Source organism: Melanaphis sacchari, unplaced genomic scaffold, assembly GCF_002803265.2.
Source record: "Melanaphis sacchari strain LSU unplaced genomic scaffold, SCAv2.0 Contig28_pilon_pilon, whole genome shotgun sequence".
Classification (NCBI taxonomy): domain Eukaryota; kingdom Metazoa; phylum Arthropoda; class Insecta; order Hemiptera; family Aphididae; genus Melanaphis; species Melanaphis sacchari.
In genome coordinates this window covers 120,270-143,690 of record NW_020271162.1, presented here as the reverse complement: position 1 = coordinate 143,690, position 23,421 = coordinate 120,270, and the positions used below count along the sequence as shown (strand labels likewise).

Here is a 23,421-nt window from a genome sequence, read left to right as displayed (position 1 = left end):
ACATAAACTATTCATTAAAATACTAATTTTTTAATAGTAACTAAAAATTGGTAACACGGATGAAAAAAATAAATATATTACATCTTTATGTGCGTATTTGCCAATTATTTAGAAAACTATAATAGCTCGATTTTTCACCAACTTATAGAATCAGAAATACATTTTAAATAAATAAATAAATATTCTATAAAACCTACTCCACAATTTACTCTCATTAGAAAAAAAAAAAATAATAATAAAATAAAAATAATTAGATGAGTAGGTAGTTTTATGACACGAATCCACTTATCGGCAATCCGTATGACGTCATTCGCACCAGTCAAGAAAGTTGCCCCTTCGATATATTTCGACGGTATTACTGACGGGCTGATACGTGCGATCTATTCGCTGCCGGTCAGTTTATGGTCTTGTATAACTTATACTACACAAATAATTTTAAAATCCGTTTCATACGATCCATCCGATAAGTGTGATGCGTACCTATGGACACGTGTACTTTTAGAGAACATGAGTGACAGAGATTTCCATTTTCATACATATAATATATATAATGTATATAAATAATATTTACCTATGTCTAATGATGATTAAAATCCTGAACATATTTGAATACTTCACGTAGTATATTTTATATAATTCACTTATTTTTCGACATTTTAAATAAAAACCACAAATGATTCGATTATACGATTTTATATGGTATTTGAGTAAATTAGGATGTTATTAAATCAACAACGATCATTTACAATCCATATTTATGATACGAAGATTATTCGTTATATTGATTCATTAATTGATTCAGAGAATTTATGATGGTATATGTATGATACAATGTTTATAAGCTCTTCATTAAATATTTCGACTGTATAAGTAATAAAAATTTATTTATTACACGTCGAGAGTTCAAAAGTCAATTGTATCATACGTTATATATATATTATATAGCTATAAAGGTTTATTTTGCCTATATACTTTATTATGCTCACATATTAATGTCATAAATTTGTACGTAATATATATAATCATAAACGCCCTTATCATTCTTAAAGTTATTATGTCAGCAAGTCACTCGAATCGTGCATAACTCGGCTGTAGCACAAGAATACAAAATATTAATCTATTTTATGAATTTTAAAGTTTAATCAGTGTGTGTTCTGAAAAGTTAATTATAATATTTGAATCTGTTGTTCACTCGTATAAACTCATATACCTTACTTAATATATCACATAATATAATCAACATCAAACATGTAACAGTGCTTAAGATTTCAGTGCCAAGTCAATCCTATAGTACTTATTATATAACCATTTTAAGACAATCCATAAATTAATAACAATAATACCAATTTATTTACCTAATGGTAGTCATATAGATAGACACATACATTTTATTATGGGCGTATCTGTTATGTTTTTAAAATAATTATTTGTACGTTATTGGTTTTGGTGTCACATACTCGCAGAGGAAAAACAAATTTGAACATCGAAAAATGTTTGAAAGTTAAAAACAATAATAACTCATGTAATATGAAATATATACCTACAGGAGTTTTGTTTCTAATGTACAATAATAACATATATTTTAAGAATATAGTTTTAGAATTCTGATGTATAAAACTCAAATTTTAAAAGAGAAATTAATTAGTAATAAATATTTAAGTTTCAGTGAGTATAGAAAAAAATAAACATACTGGAAGATGCCTTTATATGACTATATTATGTTCTCCATTCATTTGCTACTTTGCCTATCAAATAGACACAATTTAACTAAGTATTAATTTCAAATTAAATTTTGGATTCGAAATGGAGCGATGAAAAAGCTACAATTATTTTTAATGCATGGCCGAAATTCAAATTTCGAGAATATTGAATATTCAAAGTAAAAATATTTAAATAAAAATAACAATTTTAGTAATTTTATTATAATTTATAAAAATATTGTTAGTACGGACTTGAAATGTTTCACCATTCCGTATATAATTATTATACATGATAAAATATTCCAAATATTTAGATTAAGTGTTAACTATTTATTCGATAATTTTGTATTGATCCTACGTTAATTACGCTTAGTAGTAAAATTATTTGAAAACATACCTAATAATATTATAATGTATCATGTATACAATTATTTATTGACAGTCTTTTAAAATCGTATTTATGTACAAATAAAAATACATCCATTTAGAAAGTATTTAAGTACAATCCAAATACCGTTTTAATACTTTTATAATTTAACTTATAAGTTATTTAATTTTACAAGTAGGTAAAAATAATAATTATTAGTATAAATAATTACGAATTTTAAATTTTAACCTCGTATATTAGTATGTTTTGAAAATTGTACTGATAAATAAAAATAAATACAAATTTGTTATATTTTAATCTTGAAATAAGTACCTACTTACTTTAACATTAATCAAATAATAAACAATTGTAAATGAAACATAAAATAAATAAATAAATGTTTAATAATTCGATTTTATTTTAAATAAAACAATATAATATGATTAGTGATTATCAACCATAAAAATGTGAAAAATTTTTGAAACTTTTGAAAAGTATTTTACTTTATACGTCCTAGAATACATTTAAAGTATTTCCCAAATATTTATGTAATTTTAAAGTATTCTAAATACTTTAAAAGTATTTAAATATCGTTTACTTTAAAAGATTGATTGTTAAAAAATACTATTTCAATACTTCAACCCACAGACTTACCAATAGAAATAGAAGTTACTTAAACAATTTAAGTATATAATAAAATATTTTTAGAAATAAAAATTTACTATGTACTGTACCTATGTATTATATGTATAATATATTATTATAACACAGTGGCCCGTGCTTCGATTGGCAATATGTTGACGACTAAATGTTTAATATACGAGTACATATAGTCGTATAGGATATGATTTATTTTAGACAACAGATGTGCCAAGTTAGCGGATGCACAAATCGTGCGGTACATACGCCATACGCGTTCGGATATCGAATTTTCGCTCTTATATATATATTTCATACGGTCAGTGTCGACGACCCTCTTCAATATTGAGTTGTTATTATTATTATTATAACTGAGACGTATTTACTACCTACTATACCAACACCTCCAATTCTGCACCTACATATCTATGTATATTGACTGTTGAAGGCGGTAGGGTTGACCTGGTCGAATTGACTTCCTGTTAGAAATGTTAAATCTTTCAATGTATTAAAATTATTCAGTCAAAATAAAAAAGAAAGAAGATTTTTTGTTAGTTTATCTATTTATTTAATAATAATAACGAACGTTTTAAGCAGGTTTACAGTAAATTAATAACAACGATAATAAATTATTAATAAGAAAATATTAAAATTAAAAGTTTTAGTTTTTTTAGTTTTTTAATATGTACATCACATAGTCTTAAGAAAAAGTTCGTTAATTTAAACAGTTGGTAAGATTATACCTTTATAAGTTATAAACAATCCTTATTAATTTCATGGTTGGTATAAAGTATATGCATTGTATCGATATCGATTCATATTATGCGCTAATTTTTTTTTTTTGACCAACTGCGTATAATGCGTACGTGCAAGGCGAAATATATGCGATGAATTAATTTAAGTCAAGAAAATTTAGAAATATAATTATTATGGTATTCTTATAACTCTTTAATTAGTATTTTATATGTATGTTTTGTTGTATACTTATATACAATATTTACATGGTATTATCGAACGTTATAATCAACTATGATTAAAAATTTCATGATTTTAAACAAATAAACGGAGGCGAAACCTTCGTGGCTTCATTTTGCCTCTCACTAATTAAATATTTCTAAATACGAGTATGTTTCTGAAATAGATAATAGAACGGTAGACTATATTGTAGGATGAACTTGCCTACCGGCAAGTCTTCGATGAATTTTTATTTTAAAACGGGGATAATTGATTAAAGGACTGATACAGGAAAGTAATCTTGAAAATTAAATACATTTTTTAACTTGATTTTTTAATCACAATTTTTGAATGTAATAGATATCTGTCAATATAACAACGCATCTTGTAAGTATAAAATATTTTAATTTTATTAAATAATCTAAGGCCTTTACAATAGATTCAGTATCGACGCAAAATACCTAATATTATAGAAGGTGATATTTTAAAATTTGACACATAATCTCAAAAAGTAAAATTACGGTTTTGGAAATATTTATATATATATATAAATTGAACTCATAACAATAGATATGTACAATACTTTCTAAAAAAATATAAATTTTCATCATTTTTTGAACGATAAATTATATTTTTAATTTCTTATCCCAAAGCAGAATATTTTTCTTGATAATTTTGATGCATAAAATCAAATTTCTTACGAGTTTATATATTTTTAGTATAACAATATGCATGTTATTTCATATTTTAAAAATTAAACTTGAAATATTTTGTTTTATGGTATTTGAGTATATTTAAATAAAAGCAGTGATGAAGGTTGTCACATCACATTACGTTTCTCATTTAAATTTCATGAAATCAGTGATTTTGCCAATGACAGGAAAAACATGTAAAAATGCTATGAGTTATTTATGAGTTAAAATTTAATAAAACATATTATGTAACTTTGTTTAGTTTATTTTAAAATTAAAGTATGTTTTTATTTTACATAATAATAGTTTGGAAATTATTGGTAAATTCGTTGTATATTTTACAATATTTTTATTGCATATTTTAACAAAATTAAATGCATATTTTACTACTGTATATTTCATACAAATTCAAACCTTACTTATAAGTTATAACTAATTAATTATTATTCGTCCAAAGTTCATTTTTTATGCATGTAGTCTTCAAAAAAATATATCGCTTCAGAATATGAAATAAAAATGTAAGTTTTAATTCAAAAACGTAAGGAACTAAAAAAATGATTACAGCAAAGTCATTAAAGAATATAACTTTTTTTCCAAAAATTTTGTTTTGTAATGAATCAAAATTATGTACAAAAAAAAAAGGTATTTCAAAAGTCTTAAACTATTTTAAATAAAACGTGAGAAATTGCTGTTTATTATTTGTTTCCTATAGCGTACTGCGATCGCCACGACATACACGCATGTATTATGCAAACAAGATGGATTTTGATGGTCGTTAAAGTAACTGACAATTATCATTTATTAATATGATTTATTGGTAACACAATACTGAATTATTGAATAGGTATACAGGATACTGTATTTCAGAATGACACTTCACTGATGCTTTACTAGTGGTATTTATCGAGCAATTTGGCTTCCTGATTAGGCAAAAATTCATTAAAACAAGTTGGTAGATGTATTATAAACAGGGTACACCGTTATATCACTTCTATCATATTTAATAATACAATTTATTATAGGTTGACGTAAGCATGTATGTAGTGTCAACGATAATGATATTAAAATATTTAAATGTTTTATGTTTGATATTGATATTATTGATACTCACAAAAGTTATTTACTGATATGATTTAACTATTTTAAACAAATTGTCTTCTTTATATTTGTTTTGCTGTTTAGGTATAATATAGGGAATATGAGGAATTGAGAAGAATGTGTATATTAGACCTTAAAATATTATGTCTATTTATATGTTCATTTAATTTTAATTAATATAATATCATTATATAGTAGGTAAAAAGTTTATTTATAATATTATTATGTACATAAAGTAGACATTTTTTCAAAAAATATTGCCAAATCATAAAATTTGTAAGTATATAATACGGAAATTAATCTTTTAAACTTACGAAGAATTCATTTCCAATACTTACTCATGTTGTCATATATACCTACTATCTATGTATTTTAACATTTTATTATTTTACATCGATATAATGCTTTAGGATTTATGTCTATTGTGTTTTGATATATTAATAGCTGTTTTTCAAATCTATAAGCATTTTATTGTATTAACATAATACTACACATAACGCGTTTATACCTATAGAAAATATATAAACACTATCTATTGCCGCGATGTTTAATAAATGCTTTCTTGACAAATAAAAACAATAAAAGCAAATATATAATAAAAGAAGTATTTCAAAAATGTCAATAAAAATCTATTCAATTATTATAACTCGACTAGTGTGGATGTAATAAAGACTGTTGAAAAGTCAGTATATTATTTTTCAAGTAATCCTCCCTAGCTCTATAGTGTACTCGGATTACCAACATATGCCTATCCTTTTTTGGCATTTATAAGCCTTAAAAGTTAAGGGTTTAATTTCAAAGCTGATGTGACTACACAATTCGTTTCTTGACTTTATGCTATCTGAATGAAGAACGTTTTACTGTTTCAGTATACGAATTTTTGTAAATCAATCAATTATAGATCTATAAAAAAAAAAAGAGAAAAAAAGTTAAACTTATAAATTTGATGCATAATATAATATATTATTAAATCATTTTCGAGTATTTGTATTACTTATATTTTAAAAATTATCATTAAGACCATATTAAATAACCTAAAAGGAATTTAAAAAGGGTAAGTCAGTGGATATCGCTTTGTTGTACATTATTAATGTCGAATATGTCACTTTTATATGTCTGTTAAATTTAAATTCAGTGATATGTATTATTGTATACGAAAAACGATTTTGAGTGGAAACGATCAATTAACTTATATCACCAACTGATGTTTTTTTTTTTAAGCTATTAAAGTCATCTATTTTTCTTTTAATACTACAGTAAGTTGATACAATGTATTTATTTATAAAATATTTTTCATATTTAATATTTATCATTTATACTATTCATTTTTTGTGTTTCAACTATATTAAATTATAAGTATAATACAAAACAATCAGGTATAATTTGTATAAAAAATATTCTTATTACTACGATAAGTATTAAAATTTGAATATTTCTTCAATATTTTTACCATGAAATTGATAATAATTAACTATACCTTGAAACATATTTTAATTATTACTTACCTATATAGTAAAACAAATATAATAATAACTATATAATAAGTTTTAATTATTAAGGTTAACAATATTATGTATAGGTTATCATGTACCTATCATATTATATTACTCGATTATTGTACAATGCTTTAAAAAGTTGACGTATGAAAATAAAATGTACTATTTTACACAACACAAAACGTATTATTCAAAATATAAACTAAACAATAATAAACATAGGTTCTATTTGTGATAAACTGCAGATCGTTACTCCAATGTTGATTATGTGCGAGGGCCATTCATTTATCATATATCTTTAATATTACCTACATTGAGATAAAACCATCATAATATAGGCTACTTTTTACGGTTGTTATTTATAAGTCGTTCTTTATCACAACAATATCGAACTAATAAATGATATCATAAAGTTTGTCCGTAAATCGCATTGCATACGCATACAATGGAAATTATATTTTTTATTGTAAACCAGACATATCTAAAGTGGCCAATAAAAAAAAAAATGAAAGAATTCTGCTCCAAATCCTTTATGTTTTACCCGACAAAATAAATACGATTTATTTATGTGTTGAGAAATATAAACATAAAATATAAACGACTCAATGCGGAAATCAAAAGAATTGTGTTTTGTGATCAGTGATACGAACGTCACACAATGCCATATTACAAGAAACAACAGAGTTATAAAATTATAAATAATATTAAACAGTATAACTTGTAATATAATTGATGTCTTTCTTAATATAGTGGCTCTTATTTGTGATTTATATAACAACAGTAGACAAAAAAAAATGTTAAACTATTTAAACAGTGTGTCATTAAAATAATATACATATGATATTAGAATTTAATTTATGGCTTACTAATAAAATTATGTTTATAAATGACTTTTAATCTATATATGCTTTTGTAAATAAAAATTATGGTATTTTTTTTATTCATATCCTTTAGGCACAGAAGTAAAATAATTTTTATTATATTTACTTATTACGTACTTAACATTATTCATAAAATGTATATTTAAAAATAAAATAATATGACTATTGACTTTTACGCTGTGTTCCTTAAGCAATCATTATAATTTTAATGAGCATCAATAGTGATCCAATAACGGTTCCTTTAACATAACTTAGCGTCCCATGATTAGTATTTTAAATTTTAGTGAATCATTTAATTAATAAATTATTTTTATGCAACTCAGCAATAGTCTATAGCAGCGGTTCCCAAACTGTGCACCGCGGTGCCCTAGGGGCACCGCCAGCACTTTCTAGGGGCACCGTGGTCTACGTTTCATTGGTTCTCAATGAGTACTTTTTTTGTTCTATCTTTCATGTTATATACAGCAGGGCACCGTGGCTAACATGGTGCCCCTAAAAGGGCACCGCGTTCATAAAAGTTTGGGAACCGCTGGTCTATAGTGCTTATATCGTTACTTTAGTTATAAACTAATAAATAAGAGTTCACTCACTGAGTTTCGACGGAGGCTAAAGTGGTTCTACACTGTCCGTTTTGGAAAATAACAATATCCACGATCTGCTGCACTAGCACTTTGATTTTTTTCACCATTTTGTTGCTATTGTTTCGGATACATATCGTCACTTGAATGTTTTCGCCATGTGTGTAAACCTGAATTAAAACGCAATAAACATATAAATATAAAATAATAATAATTGTTATGTTATACATTATTTATTTAGGCGCGATTGAACGAATCTAATTTCTGTATTATAATTTTTTATTTATTAACACTGATAACTGATAAGTAATGAGTAATGACAAATACATAAGTGCCTATTATAATATTAAAAAAATAAATGTGTGTCTTTTATTACCAGTACTTGATTAACTATGTTTAGAATCTAAACTTCAGTTTAAATTGTCATATTTCTACCTTAACATAAAATAATTTTCAGTGATATTTGAATAATAATTTTTTGGGTATAATGAAAAGTATATCTGTAAGTCTCAACATTAAAATTACAATAATGATGAAAATTGGAAATTAAAATATTATTATTTCATTTTTATCTCATAACATACAAAATATTTCAAGATATTCTTAGGATACGAAATATTTCCTAATCCTTAAAATAATATTCTAAAATATTAAAAAAAAAAAAAAACTTTTTTCCGGTAAGCCCTGTGTTTAATGAATTGTCAACATTTTTAACTCTTATAAAAACTGCAAATTATACTCAGTAATTGAATGGTGAGTGAAAATCTTAAACCTCGGATATTAAAATAATATGTAACCTATATATCAACCTAATCTATATATACAATGGCGACTATATTGTTACAGCAACAACAGCAATGAAGAAAACAACAACGATGCCAGCAACAACATACAGTGCCTAATGATTGTCATCATCATAAAATTATAATGTAGCTGCCGACGACAGAACAGCTATAATACCTGAACTCGCACAATGAACCAATTATTAGCTAACGTTAATAGCTGTTTGTTCGAGTTTTCTCTTACACTGCAGAAGTGCCTAACGTCGAACGACAATAACATAATATAGTAACGTAATAATAATACGTTTTCCCGTGCGGATGTATATCTAATGCAATATTTTAATGATGAAGTACGTATCTATGTTTGGTTGTTTATTGTATACGCATGCATATTATTATTATTATTTTTAGGTACTATTTTGTGTACGCGCATTTTATTATTTAAATTTGTGCCGCCGTTCCATGTATACTGCAGCACCAATACGATCTATATGGCTATCGGGCTATACGCGTATTTTATAGAATGTATTGTTAAAGGGCGAGAACGTGCTCACTACTCAAAGTAAAATATCCACGTTATTATATTATGCACCAACAGTGATTCTCAAGTGCATTAATCTCCTCTCCTTATAATATCCTTTAATAAACTTAAAAGCTATATTTAAAATATTTTGATTTTACTATATTTATCACCAATTAAAAAGTACATCCACCGGTGGTACAAATTTTTTTTTTTTTCTTTCCGAGAATTCCTTTTAACTGTAAATGAGATAATTTTGTTCAAATTAAAACTTCTGTAAATGTCTATAACAAATAATTGTGTATATTTAAAAAAAAATTTTAATATGAAATAATTAGGTATAAGGAATATTAGTTATATTTTCAAACCATAGTTGTAAAAATGAAAGATTTTATAAATTTTTACTATAAAATAATTATAGTTTTTTAAAAAAAAAATGTAAAAATTTGAACTTCTAATTCATATAAAAAAAAAAAATAAATTGTGTCTGTATTTTTAATAGTTTTATAAAAATAAAAGAATAAATTGTATAGGATCTTGGATTCAATTTTCTAGAATTTTGACCAATTGAATATTATATTTAACATTTATAAAAAGATAAATTTAAAATTTAAATTGTTTATATTTAGTTCAAAAAAAGTCAAATTATTTTAAAAATTATACCATGTACAGAATATAATAATACGAACACTTGGTGAAAATTTCAAATATCTTTAGATATAAATATATATTTTTTTTTGAATTACAACAAAATAAAAAACAATATTAAGTTAAAAACTAGTATTAGAAATTTTTAATTTGAAAAATAGATTCGACTACTTATTGTGTGTACTCTGTAAATAACAAAAAATGAAAAAAAAACAAATCAATGTAAAATCAATATACATCCATCGCTCCACTCAGAATCTAAATATATATATATATATATATATATATATATATATATATATATATATAACATTAAAACAATGAAAATTAAATGTTCTCAAATATATTTAAAAATTAAAATAATAACGATTTGGTTTAAAAATGTTTTTTTATTGGCTAAATTAACGGGCATATGTAAACTGCGCCCGAAATTTTATCTATGTTAAAAAGGTGTTATGTAAATTGCTCCCAACAATTTAAACTGTGTTCAGTTTGTAAAATATACAAGATTTTTGATTTATTAAATATTTTAACGTTCTATGATTGTGCACTTTTTCAATTATATCACAGTAATTTTATTTTCGTCTAGAAATACCACGTTATCGAATAAAAAACGCGAAAAGTTACAAAATTTAATTAATTAATATAATAGTGGTAAAACTCTTATTGATGAATATGTAACTATAATGTGTTATTATTTGTAATATATTTTGCAATTATTTTACTTTTGAAAATCATAAGATATAGCTATTGATTTTTAACATTTTACCCGGGCGTAGTTTACATATGTTATTTTAGATTTATCTGTATACTGGGCGCAGTTTACAATCGCCGAAATTAACTAACGTTTAACTTTAACTGACGTATTTAGGGCATATCTACTTATTTTTAACTGTACCAGAAGGTGTAAAATCAGCTTATTCTTATGAGATGGTTTCATAACATGACGTTCAATTAAGAATTTTTCCATCGCTTTTAATCTATTCATTTGGAAATTATTAAGTGCCTATTACGTAACTGTTTTGTTATTAAATGATCTTGGAAGTTTGGAAAAATTAACAATAAATAACCAATAACCGCACAAATTTGATAAAGAAAAAACGAAAATAATGATAGTGTGAATAATATCGTTTCGATTGGTATATGAGTTTATGAAGTGATATGTGCGGCAACGATGTTAGATGTTCATGTTAAATTATACTTAGATAAAGTCGTCGTTATAATAAACATTGTTTTTACTTATTGTCAACACAATATAAACGTGTGTTTATAGTTTAAATACATTTTTTACAAAGAATTAAATGTATTTCTAAATTTTTTAGGAAAAATGCAAGATGTTTCAAATATTTCAAAAATTATCATAAAATATCAAAACATGTGTGAAATGTATTGATTAATTCATATATTAAATTTGGAAAATGTATGCAAATTTTAATTTTATGCTTGAGGTTTGAAAATTTAATAAAAGATCCCAAAAAATATTTACTATTTATTACAGAAATTTAAAAACATTGAGTTTATGTATATGTTTTATATCTGTGACTTACAGATTTTAAGCGGAGTGATGAATGCGTATTAACACTATTAACATTTAATCATAAATGTTTTTTTTTTTTTTAATTTGTCTATCATCATCTTTTGGAGCAATAAAGATGCTTTGATATTTAACTAAAGGACTGATTTTTGATAGTAAATAGGTTTAAGTTGATACTTTGGAGAGTCAAAAGTGAAATCCCAGTATTTTTTTAAATAATCAAGAAAAAAAAAATTAAAAAACAGCGGGAATTTTTAACCATATTGATATTTTAATTTTGTAATAATTTAAAAACAAATAGCCATAGAAACTTGAATTTTTCACCAGGTATAGTTATATGTTTACAATTATTTTCTATGTTTTTTTTTTTCATAAATACTGATAAAACAGTGATGAATGGGTTATAATGCTTGAAAATTTAAATTAAGGTTTCTAATAAATTGTTTCTTTCTCTAATTAAAAAACATAGAAAATGTATTGTTTAAATATTTTTTATAAGCATTTAAAGTTTAAATTTCTATTAAATTTCTAAAAATCACTAAAATTTTAACTAGGTATACAAGTATTTTGTTGTAAACAATTTATTAAATCTTTAATTTTTATAGCTTAAGTTTGAAAATGTAATACAATATTTCTCATTAGTAGTTCATACTGGACCTAAAAAGTCTAAATATATATACAAACAATTATTTTATATAAATATTTGAAGAAATATTAAATTCATTGTATGAATTTATATAATTTATCGACGGTTTAATTATTTTTATTAGTACTTTTACATATATTATGAATTTACTATACGCAATGGAATTTTTAAAATATGTTGATTAATTTTAAGTTATTATTTATACTTATGCTATAAACCTTTTCACACTATGTTTTGGTATTTACAGAAAAATGTTATTAACTCAAAAGTTAATAACAGTAATATAATATGGTATAAATATATATTGTTATAATATATTTAATGTATTAAAAAAGATATATAAACATATAATAATACTAATAGTAAAATTAATTACTTTTAAGGCTTTATCAAAAAATATGTCAATAAATAATTTACCTAGTGAAATAGAATGAGGCCGTCTTCGACAAGAATCAATTTCGTATAGGTACAATGATATATTATTGATCATTTAATTAAAATTAAACATGTCCATTTTATAAAATTTGCTCCAAATTTTTATAATATAATTTTTATTATTTAATAAAATTTTTAAAATGTTTAAATTTTTTTTTGAGTTATTTATAAACATGACATATTTTCGATTTTTTTTAGTTCTTTCTATACATTTCAATAAGTTTTGATCACTGGATCAAAATTCTTGAAAATATAACATGAGATCTCCACACATAAGCAATATTAAAGTATTAAAATTACATAGGCTCAATTTTTTTTATGCGTATTTAAAGTTATAATTTGACGTAATTCGCCAAAATCGTCAAATAAATAAAAATGTTAACTATTGTATAGTTAAAAATTCATAGTAACTTTTCTTTTTGTATCTAAATTTTCAAAACTGGATACATGATTTTTTATGAGTAGTTGTGACTGAAACCCTAAAAACTAATAAATTTATAATGAAAATTATCATTATAATGATATTTGAATGGTATTATTTATTTAAAGATAAATATCAATGTTAATTATTTTGTTATAATTTAAAAATATTATTCGAGTGAACATAAAATGTTTACGTATTATATTATATTATTATGAATTTTACTATAAACAATGACATTTTTAATCTATTTTTATTATTTTATGATATTTATAGAAATATATAATTATATTTTGAGGTATATAAGTCAATGTAATAACTGATAAGATATAAATAATAAATATTATTTATAATTATAAACTAATAGTATAATAAATATAATATTTTTGGAAAAAATTGTATCAAATTATACACCATTTTTAAAAGTGACCGAGTGGTGACCAGTTTTTATTGGTGGCGTGTAGGCCACCACTCACCCCGTACATAACTGTTTTCCTTTCTAAATCAACCACCAGTAATAATGACGCAAAATAATACCACGCCCATGCGCAAAAGTCGCCCGCCCGATTCACTTCTAAACGTGAATGCAGTATACTATAATACCAAAAATAAAATAAATTATTTTAATAGCTATTTAAAAAAAAAAAACATATCATGAAATACACTCAATGACTATAAGTTGATAAACTGTCTCCCCTCAGAATTATTTTTCATATTCAATGATAGGTCAATGAATTCAAATTAATAGGTAGGTACACCCATTATAGAGACTCACTAGATATCTGATGTATAGCAGAGCGATACCCTACCAATAACTTTAATACGCTTTTAAAGTTTAAATTTTGATGAAATCATATATTATTTAAAGTTAAAATAAAAAAATAAAAAAAAGATTTTTTATCTAACCATTTAGTTATTTATTGTAACTATAAAATATAAATCACAGAGACTTGCAATTTTTCACCATTATACTTTTTTTTGTATTTTCTATACCTATATTGAATATATAATTTTAAGACTTATTTATGTATTCTATGAACTTAAATAATTAAAGTATCTAATAAACCATTAACAACTACCCTAAGAAATAAATGCTGGACCCCCTCATCTTTCATTCATAATTATTTTTTCAATTAAAAATTATAATGGTTTATGAATACAGGTATATAAATCGATTTTAAATTGTACTAATCAATTGTTATAATGACCTATACTCAATAAAAAGATACATTTGACACCTGCCTAATATATAGTCAAACTAGTTCATGGGTTTACGTTTTATTGAAGTGAGACACGGAATATTAGAAAATAATATCAGACATAATTATTTCATAAATTAAGCCGCATGGAGATGAAGACCTGCAAGTGTCCAAGTGACAATAACTAATAGGTTTATTAATTTTTCTAAACTTGGAGAAATGTATATTATAATAATTCTGAAGACGTAATATTTTATAAAGTAGAATTTTATTCTTAAAATCACACTAAAAAAAACCTGACATCCTCTCTGCGCGTTACCGCTTATACACGACCGTGTATCCACTACGCCAGCGCACACACGCAAACGCTGAATTCATTCGTAATAAATAATAATATTATATTACATAATTGCTATCCACGTGTACTTGCACGTGATTTAGTTATTACATACATATAATTAAACATTGTTATTATTGTAATAGTAAATCTAACGGCATGTGCACGTATACCTGTTTATCGAGTACAGCTTCCAATTCCAGTTGGCCGGGACTAAACATGAAGTCTTTGCGAACGATTGTGCAAGGATGTCTACTTAAGGGACGCATGATCGGAGCAAACTGGATTTTACGAATACGCATCGCCACAAAACTCCTATATAGTACAAAAAAAAAAATAAATAAATAAAACCGCAACTGTATCTCCAACACGTTTTAACCTCATTTAAATTGATGAAGGTCGTTAATGAAATAAACAGTCGCGTATCAAAATAAATATCTTACGCCGACATGTTTTCCGTCAACGTTTATTTAACACTGCGTATTATATTATTATCATTATTATTTACGACTGTAGTACCAAATCTCTACGCTCTCTTTGTACTTATTCATAATTATTATTTAAATTATATATATAACCTCCATAATCTAAGTAACGTGCAATATATAAGTTTGTATTAAAAACTTTTCAATATTCTATTTTGATAAGTTTATCTGTTGTAAGAAATACATTAATAATATTTTAATAATATAAAATGTATATTGTATTAATTTGAAGTATTTAGGGAAAAAATAATTTTTTATTAATAATCTTACAGTACGTACAGCTACTAGAATTGTATTTCTATCGAATTTTACAATTTAATAGTTCAATCACATAGGAATATCGTAGTTTTTATTTAATTGATATTTGTACTGTACTAATGAATTGAAGAAGACAAGACTTTATACACTTTTAGATTTTAATCATAATCCAAACTTAATTTTAAAATGTAAAAGAATACAAATAATTATTTTTAAGGTATGTACTTATTTTACTATTAATTTTAAATTAATTTTATATTTTATATTTGGTAGGTACATAATCGTTAATAATAATAAAATATAATATAAATAGCATATATAAAATATGAAAAAAACTAATAAAAGATTTTAACTTAATAATTTAGATTACTTTGAACGGTTATGATCAGTTTCAGATTCGCCAGCGAAGATTTTTACATAGTACTGGACACCACACGCATCGGCTAAATTCGATGTTCCATCTTGCAAAATGACCGACGCCGGTGCATTCTCTGGAATTTTGAAACGGAACGGCATGACGTTACTCCCTAATTTAGACACTAAACACTCCTACGAAAAATCAATAAAAATCAGTCATATATCCATTTTGTACGAAATAATACTACATAAAAATTGTGTTAAGACATTTATTAGATATTATAATTATTATAAAAAATGTAGGTAAGTGTGGATCAAGAACGTTAAAAACTTCATAGACAAAATAGGTAAAAAAAAAATGTAAAATAAAATCAAATAAATCAATATGGAATACATTGAAATTGAGGAGAAAAATATGGATTGTAAATAGTAAGGAATAGTTTTTGGAAAACTACGAGAATAGAGCGAAAAGTTGAAGCAAACATGATGGGAGAAGAATGCCTTGAACACTTTTTATGAAGTAAGTGATAAAAAATATTAGAGATGGTAAAAAAAATTGAGTACCGCTCTACTGAACATAATTTTATTGTAAACGAAAAACGATTCTGAGCAAAAACGATCTATTAGCCACTAATCGATAATGTTTTTTTCTTATAGTTATTATTATAAAATAATTGTCTTTGTATATTTTTTTTAGACTTTATGGTTCTAATAAGAACTATTTATGAAGAATCTTATGATAAATTTTCAAACTTAAATATAAAAATAAAAGTTTTTATGAATTAGGCATAAAATAGTTTCTAATTTTTTTTGCAATTTTTCAAAATGTTAACCTCAAATGCATATAAAAAAAATTGTGCTTATAAACATTATTAAAAATTTAATTCAGTTATAAAAATATGTTTTTTTGGATCTTCTATTAAATTTTCAAGCATTTCTATCCAGCAAATAATTTTTAATCGACATTTATAGTAAAAAAAACTAAGAAAATTGAAAAATTCTCATGTCTATAAATAACTTAAAAAGAGTTATAAAAATTTGAAAATTTGATCATATGATGAAAATGATATAAAAATTTGGTAAAAATTTCAAATATTATATACTGTTATTTTTTTCTTGAAATACAATAAAATATCGAAAACTGTTTGAGGAGAGTTATTTATTTTATAGGTGAATATCAGATGTCGTAAATATTTTAACTTGAAATGCTCATTGAAAATTAATTTGGCCTTTCTGGTAATTTTTTTTTCTTTATAGGTTTAATAACTAATAAATAATCTTATATTACATTTTTAAATATTAGGTATAAAAATAATTTTTTTAACGAATTTCTAACTATTTAAAATATATGATATTTTTTCACGTAAAAATTTATTTTAATTATGTTTAGTTATTTTAATTTGATACCCTCCATTGGTGTAATTAATATTTTGTGTATTGATATTTAATTCTGACAAACAATTGATTGAAAATTAACTAAAAAACAACCATATTATATATTTTGAAATGTATTTCTAAATATTGAATAATAATTAATACGTATTTATAAAAAATTACAGAACTAATGACTTATGGTCGGTAACGGAAAAAAAACATCATATGTAGATACTGAATATTATCTTTAATAAATATTATGTTAATGTGATATTTTTAAAAGATATTAAAACCAATTGACTTTGACTATGATTCGTATCTAATACAAAAAACGTTCATATTAATAATATTAAAAGGATGTCAGCGCACTGTTTGTTTTCTCCCTCTGGCCCACACGTAACATAGACAAAACAAATTTACGCAAAATCATTTTTTTTTTTTTATGTTTTTGAGTAATTTTAGAGTAAAATCATCCATAACAATAATAATAGAAAATAATATTGTTGAAGGTATGACACATCGATTTGTCTAAATATTGTCTCAAAACAATTTGAAACATCATTTTTTAAATTTATAATTTTTTTTTTTTTTTGAAAGTTGAATACTAAGTTAATTAATAATAAATTATGAAAACGATTTAGTAAAGCCTCAAAAATATTATTATCTATAATTTTTGTAATATATGTTTTTACTTTATGGTTACTCAAAAACATCAAAAAAATTATTCTGCGTAAATGCGTTTTATCTATGTTACTGATAGATCAGAGAGAGAAAACAAACAGTGTGTTGCAAACATCCTCTTAAAAGATAACTTTCTATCGATACCAAAATAGGTAGGTATACATAAAATATACAATTAACAGGAAAAATGAATACATTTTATTCTAAAATAATATATTCTATTCTATGTCATTGAAAACAACTTATTTTCCAATGGAAATAAATTTACCTGAATTTTAGTTAACTTGACTGGGTTGTCTGTATCAAGAGGAGGATATATTTGTGCCGATGCCAAATACATGTCTTTTTGAAAACGCAATCCCATCACTTCATCCTCTTTCCGACCATACCGAAAGCTGCATACTATTTGACCAAAAATTTTTCCGCTTTTCAAATAAGAATTGTCCAACATGACAACGCCATCTAGAAAAATTCTATTGTATATAGTAGGTACCTATATATATATATATAATACAAAATATATGTATATTTATTTATATTTTAATATTTGAATATTAAGCCCGTTTAAATAGTATTAGATATTAAATTTAAATATTTATTCAATAAAAATAAAATGAATAAATCTAAGTTTGAACATTCTACGATTATGCACTAAAATATTTTAAATTTTTTGAATTCCATAATAATATTTTATCGTCAATTAAAAAAAAAAAATTTGTCCATGTAGATTTAAAAAAAATACATTTCAATAAATAATATAATATAATATATGAAATTAGATTTTTTATTTTAATAAAATATCCTACTAGGATAGGTCCACCTACATAGGCCCACCTCCCTATAATATTATATTTTAAGAAATAATTATGATTAAGATAATCTTGTGGTTAAAAACAATGATACAACTACAATTAGAAACAAATAATCAACTTTATATATCTATAAAAACTAATTTTGAATGTAATTAAAATTAATTTATTATCAACTTAATATTTACCGTAGTTTTTAATTATTATTTTTATTTACAATTTAATTAAAAATTTTCTTGTATGATTAAATAATATATTAGTTATTGTTTACAATATCCTATAAACTAAAATATAAATTTAAGTTACACGGTATTCTACACTTTTGTAGTTATAGAGTTAAGTTTAGAATGCGTTTTTATCATGTTCTTAGGTAATATATATTATCAATAACTATTTTTTGTTTTTTATAATAAACCTACTTAAATAACATTATTGGCTATAAATATGTACATATTTATCATAATTTATTTGTTGTATAGCAGTACCGATAAATAAAATATTATGTACAACTATTAAGAACTATAATACATAAATATTTATTAAACATGAATTATTAAATAATGGATATTTATCATAATTTACTCTCTGATATATATATATATTGATAGGTATTAAATAAAAAAACGGACCATGGATAATACATATAGGTTACAATGTACGCGTATAGTTACACAGCTACTATTAGTAAAACCTGTCTTATAGTTCTTATACGGACCCTTGATAAAACAGAACCTGTCTAACGTAAAACGGAAAGCTTTTTTTGGTCCCGTAAATCATATATACCCTTAACAAACGGAAAAACATACCATAAAATGAACAAAAATATTTTTGATATCTACATTTATTTTGTTATTAAATAATTATTAAGGTCAGCAATATTAATACGTGTCGATAGATAACTATATTTTATCTTGAATCTATATCATCAGTGCTTATTATTGTCACACCATATAGTCGTAGTTTTCCTGTTTTTCGTCTCGTCTTACTTGTTCTAACAATATCTTCTAAGATTTGTTTAAGTTTAAATGAAAAAATGAAAATTATAAAAAAAAGTTGTTAATTGTTAAAGAAAAAACTGGAAAAATTTTACACGAATTTTAGAATTTTTAATTGTATTCTAATTTGCTTATTTTATTTTATTATATTATTATTTGATTAATATCTAATAAATATCATCTAAATAAGTTTTTCGGTATTTTATTTCGTATTTATAGATAATAAAAATGGTATACATCTTAAATATATTTAGATAATTGTATTATTTAAATTTTGTTTATCCTGAAATTACTTTATAGTCATAAATTATGTAATAATATAATACATATTTTTTGTTCAATAGCAGGGTAAACTGGAGGTGGGCTTAATTGCAGTTAAGTGTTTATGGTCACCGCCAATCACTGGTTATCTAAGTAAATTTTTAAAAGAGTAGAATTTGAATGAAGTTAACACAATTTTGATATTTTTAAACCTAGTACCAATTAGTTTTACAAGGATGAATTAAATAACATTATAGTATTAAAAATATATTTTGTGTTTTATAGTTAATTCTGTTTATTAAATATATGTGTATGTGTTTTTTTTAATAAGTATTATGAAGTTATGTAATTTTAATTTTAATTTATTTTTTTTATGTAGATGCTTATTAAAATGCTTATTAAGATGCTTATTGTGTAACAATAAAATAAAATATCAATGCAATGATATTTAAATTTATATTTATTAATTTGAAAGATTATCAATAGTTATAAAAATCAAATATTTTCCTCGAACCTATATGGCTTACTTAGATAGTTGTAAAAATGCGGAGGAAATGATTTTTATTCCTAAACCGTTTTTTAAATGCTATCCCCATAATAATAAAATACTTATTATACTGTATATATTATGTATATCAATGAATGCATATAAAAAAATTTTGTTAGAACATTATACAAATGTAATATCAAAATAATACATTATTTGTATTGATGATATAGAATTGTTTAATTGCAATATTTATCAAATTATTTAAAACTACTTAATTAATAAATAACAAGGAACAAAATATAAATTAAAATTATTAAACTAAATTCCAATATTAGGAGTTAAAAAATTGCAAATCATATTTTAATCATATGAAAATTAGCAAATTTCACACTAAGTTATAATATTGATTTTTTTAGATGTAATTTGGATTTAGTTACTTTCAAAACTTAATTGAATAGTCTTAACTGAATCATTATCATAAAATATAATCCTAAAAAAAATTTTAAAAATTATAAAAATAATTTTTCTTCAATATACTACAATTCAATATAATTGAAAATTTATTATGTACTAACATTTGATAAATAAATTACCATTATTATTAAATACCTACTTATACTCTTTTAAGATAAAAAAAATGTAGGTAAAGGTGTACGTAAATGTACAAAAAACATTATTTTTTAAACCTATTGTTTTATTATTTTGTTCAAATCTAAAAGTTAAATCTTTTATAGTTAATAGTTAATTCATACCTTATTAGTAATAGTTTAATAAGTTTATGAATAAGTAATTACAAAGAAAAATGTATAACATTGATAGATTCAATAATAATACTGTACATTTCAAATTTATAAGATTAATTATTCACGGTCTTTTAAAATTGAATGCTTTTAAATTTCAGTTCACTTGGCAAGTATAATATGAATAAAATCGAGTGACTATATTATGTACTTGAAGCATTGTAAGGAAAATAAAAATGTATTAAATAATAAACACCCAGTTATACATAAATATTAACCAAATGTCCTAAATTTACAATTATTTTATTGACAAAAAGTTATACAATTTGTAATGAATTGGTCATGGATGAATTACTTAAAAGATTATAAAATATTTCACAATCATGTTGATATAAGTATAAATTAACGTTTTTAAACATTTTCTGTTTAAATATTTTATTTATGTATAGTGTATACAAAGAGTAATTAATTGCTTCAAAAAAAAAAAAAACTATTTATATGAAAAAATTACGCGTTTGTTGATATTTATCTTTGCATAAAATCAAAAGAAAAAAAAATCATATCAGGTTTTACTATAAATTATATAATACTATGTTTGGTGAATTACAATTTTTTTTTCTAACTAAAAGTTATTCAATTTTAAATACTAGCTACTGCGTATCAATAAATTTATTATTTCGTTAGCTCAATAGAATCTATTGAATAGATTATAGAAGGTACATACATAGAATGCTTCACTAAGCGTAATCACTTCAATTTATCTTTTATATTGAACTCATTTAAATGTCGATTTTTGGAATTTCAATTTAAGACCATATTTTAAAGTTCCCAGCTTTTTTAGCCAACTAAAGAGTGTTGATCATGGTATAAAAACGTATTTTTTTACAAACGATAACCAATCTTTTTTATTGTAAATTAGATATTTGAAAATCGAACGATTAGTCTCTGTCTTTCTAGGTAATTCAATTTAAAATTGTGAATATGTGATATAGATAATAGATTTAGAAGATATTCGGTTCTTAAATAATTTAAAAATTATTGTAATTAATATTAATCTATTAACGTTTAATAATTTATAGAAAATGTCCTAATATAATAAGTAGACACTATACATCTATACTAAAATAATATTTATTGATCTTTTAATTTATTTACAACCATTATTCAATACTATTTATTTTTTTTTTAGTAGATTCTAAAGTATAATATACCTACCCTAATCTAAGTATTCGTTTGAATTTGAATTTATTTGCTTAGAAATTTTTAATTTTATAGTAAAAAAAGAGAGAGATTTTCATTTTAATAAAATCAATTTGTATCACCATTAGATACTACTTAGTTGACAATAATAATCTAAGTAACTAATACCTACATATTTAATATTATGGTATTTATTCATTACTTAAAAATTACAAATTAATTATTAAAGGATGACAAGAAATTGGAAATGCTTGATGAAACATTCTTTATTCAGTATCTTCGAGACGTGTATATACGTACCGACGGGGTCGATGAATGTTATATGGTCAACAATGTTACGTTTGCTCAAGTATAGAATTATTTTGCCATCAGGCGAAGATTTTTTGAAAACGTTAAAATTCAAGACCATTATTACTGATGTTCGAGGAACTAAGTGCACAAGACGAAAGAATGACTTCTAAAACGCGACTAATGGGTTCAATAATAAATGTGATCAGGTGTGTCTTAAAATGACGTTTTAAGGTTTCTCTGTACAGCCGGGTTAAGCTTGTTAAGCCATGTACACTACTATTGTTGTTATTAAATTAAATTTAAAACTGAACTAGGTACGTCACTGTTTTAATTTTCAATGTCAAAGGAAACCCTGTTTTTGGACATTAAATATATATAATATACATTATACAAATTACATATTATATATATATATGCATATAGGATATTTTATGGCATATAGTGTGTTTCACATAAAATGCAAACGTATGCCTTTGTTTTTGTTAGCATATGAATAAAATTGTGAAAGTTGCGCGTCTGCAGTTGACAATAAATAAATATTTAATTAAACATA

General features: G+C 23.4%; 1 protein-coding gene across 2 annotated transcripts in view; it reads right to left on the bottom strand.

Moving 5' to 3' along the window:
• The window catches only part of LOC112595620 (arrestin homolog), a 37,423-nt gene extending 14,397 nt beyond the window's left edge, over positions 1 to 23,026 (bottom strand). For both annotated transcript variants that reach the window (XR_003114730.1, XM_025340896.1), the window contains exons 1-5: positions 22,878 to 23,026; positions 18,351 to 18,544; positions 16,041 to 16,219; positions 15,101 to 15,242; positions 8,418 to 8,575 (exon numbers count right to left, since the gene is read on the bottom strand). Coding sequence is in view for 1 of the 2 variants with exons in the window: in XM_025340896.1 (XP_025196681.1) it covers positions 8,418 to 8,575; positions 15,101 to 15,242; positions 16,041 to 16,219; positions 18,351 to 18,544; positions 22,878 to 22,986 (782 nt within the window). In the remaining variant the exon portion in view is untranslated. The remainder of the gene's footprint in view (positions 1 to 8,417; positions 8,576 to 15,100; positions 15,243 to 16,040; positions 16,220 to 18,350; positions 18,545 to 22,877) is intronic.
• Positions 23,027 to 23,421: the final 395 nt, after the last annotated feature.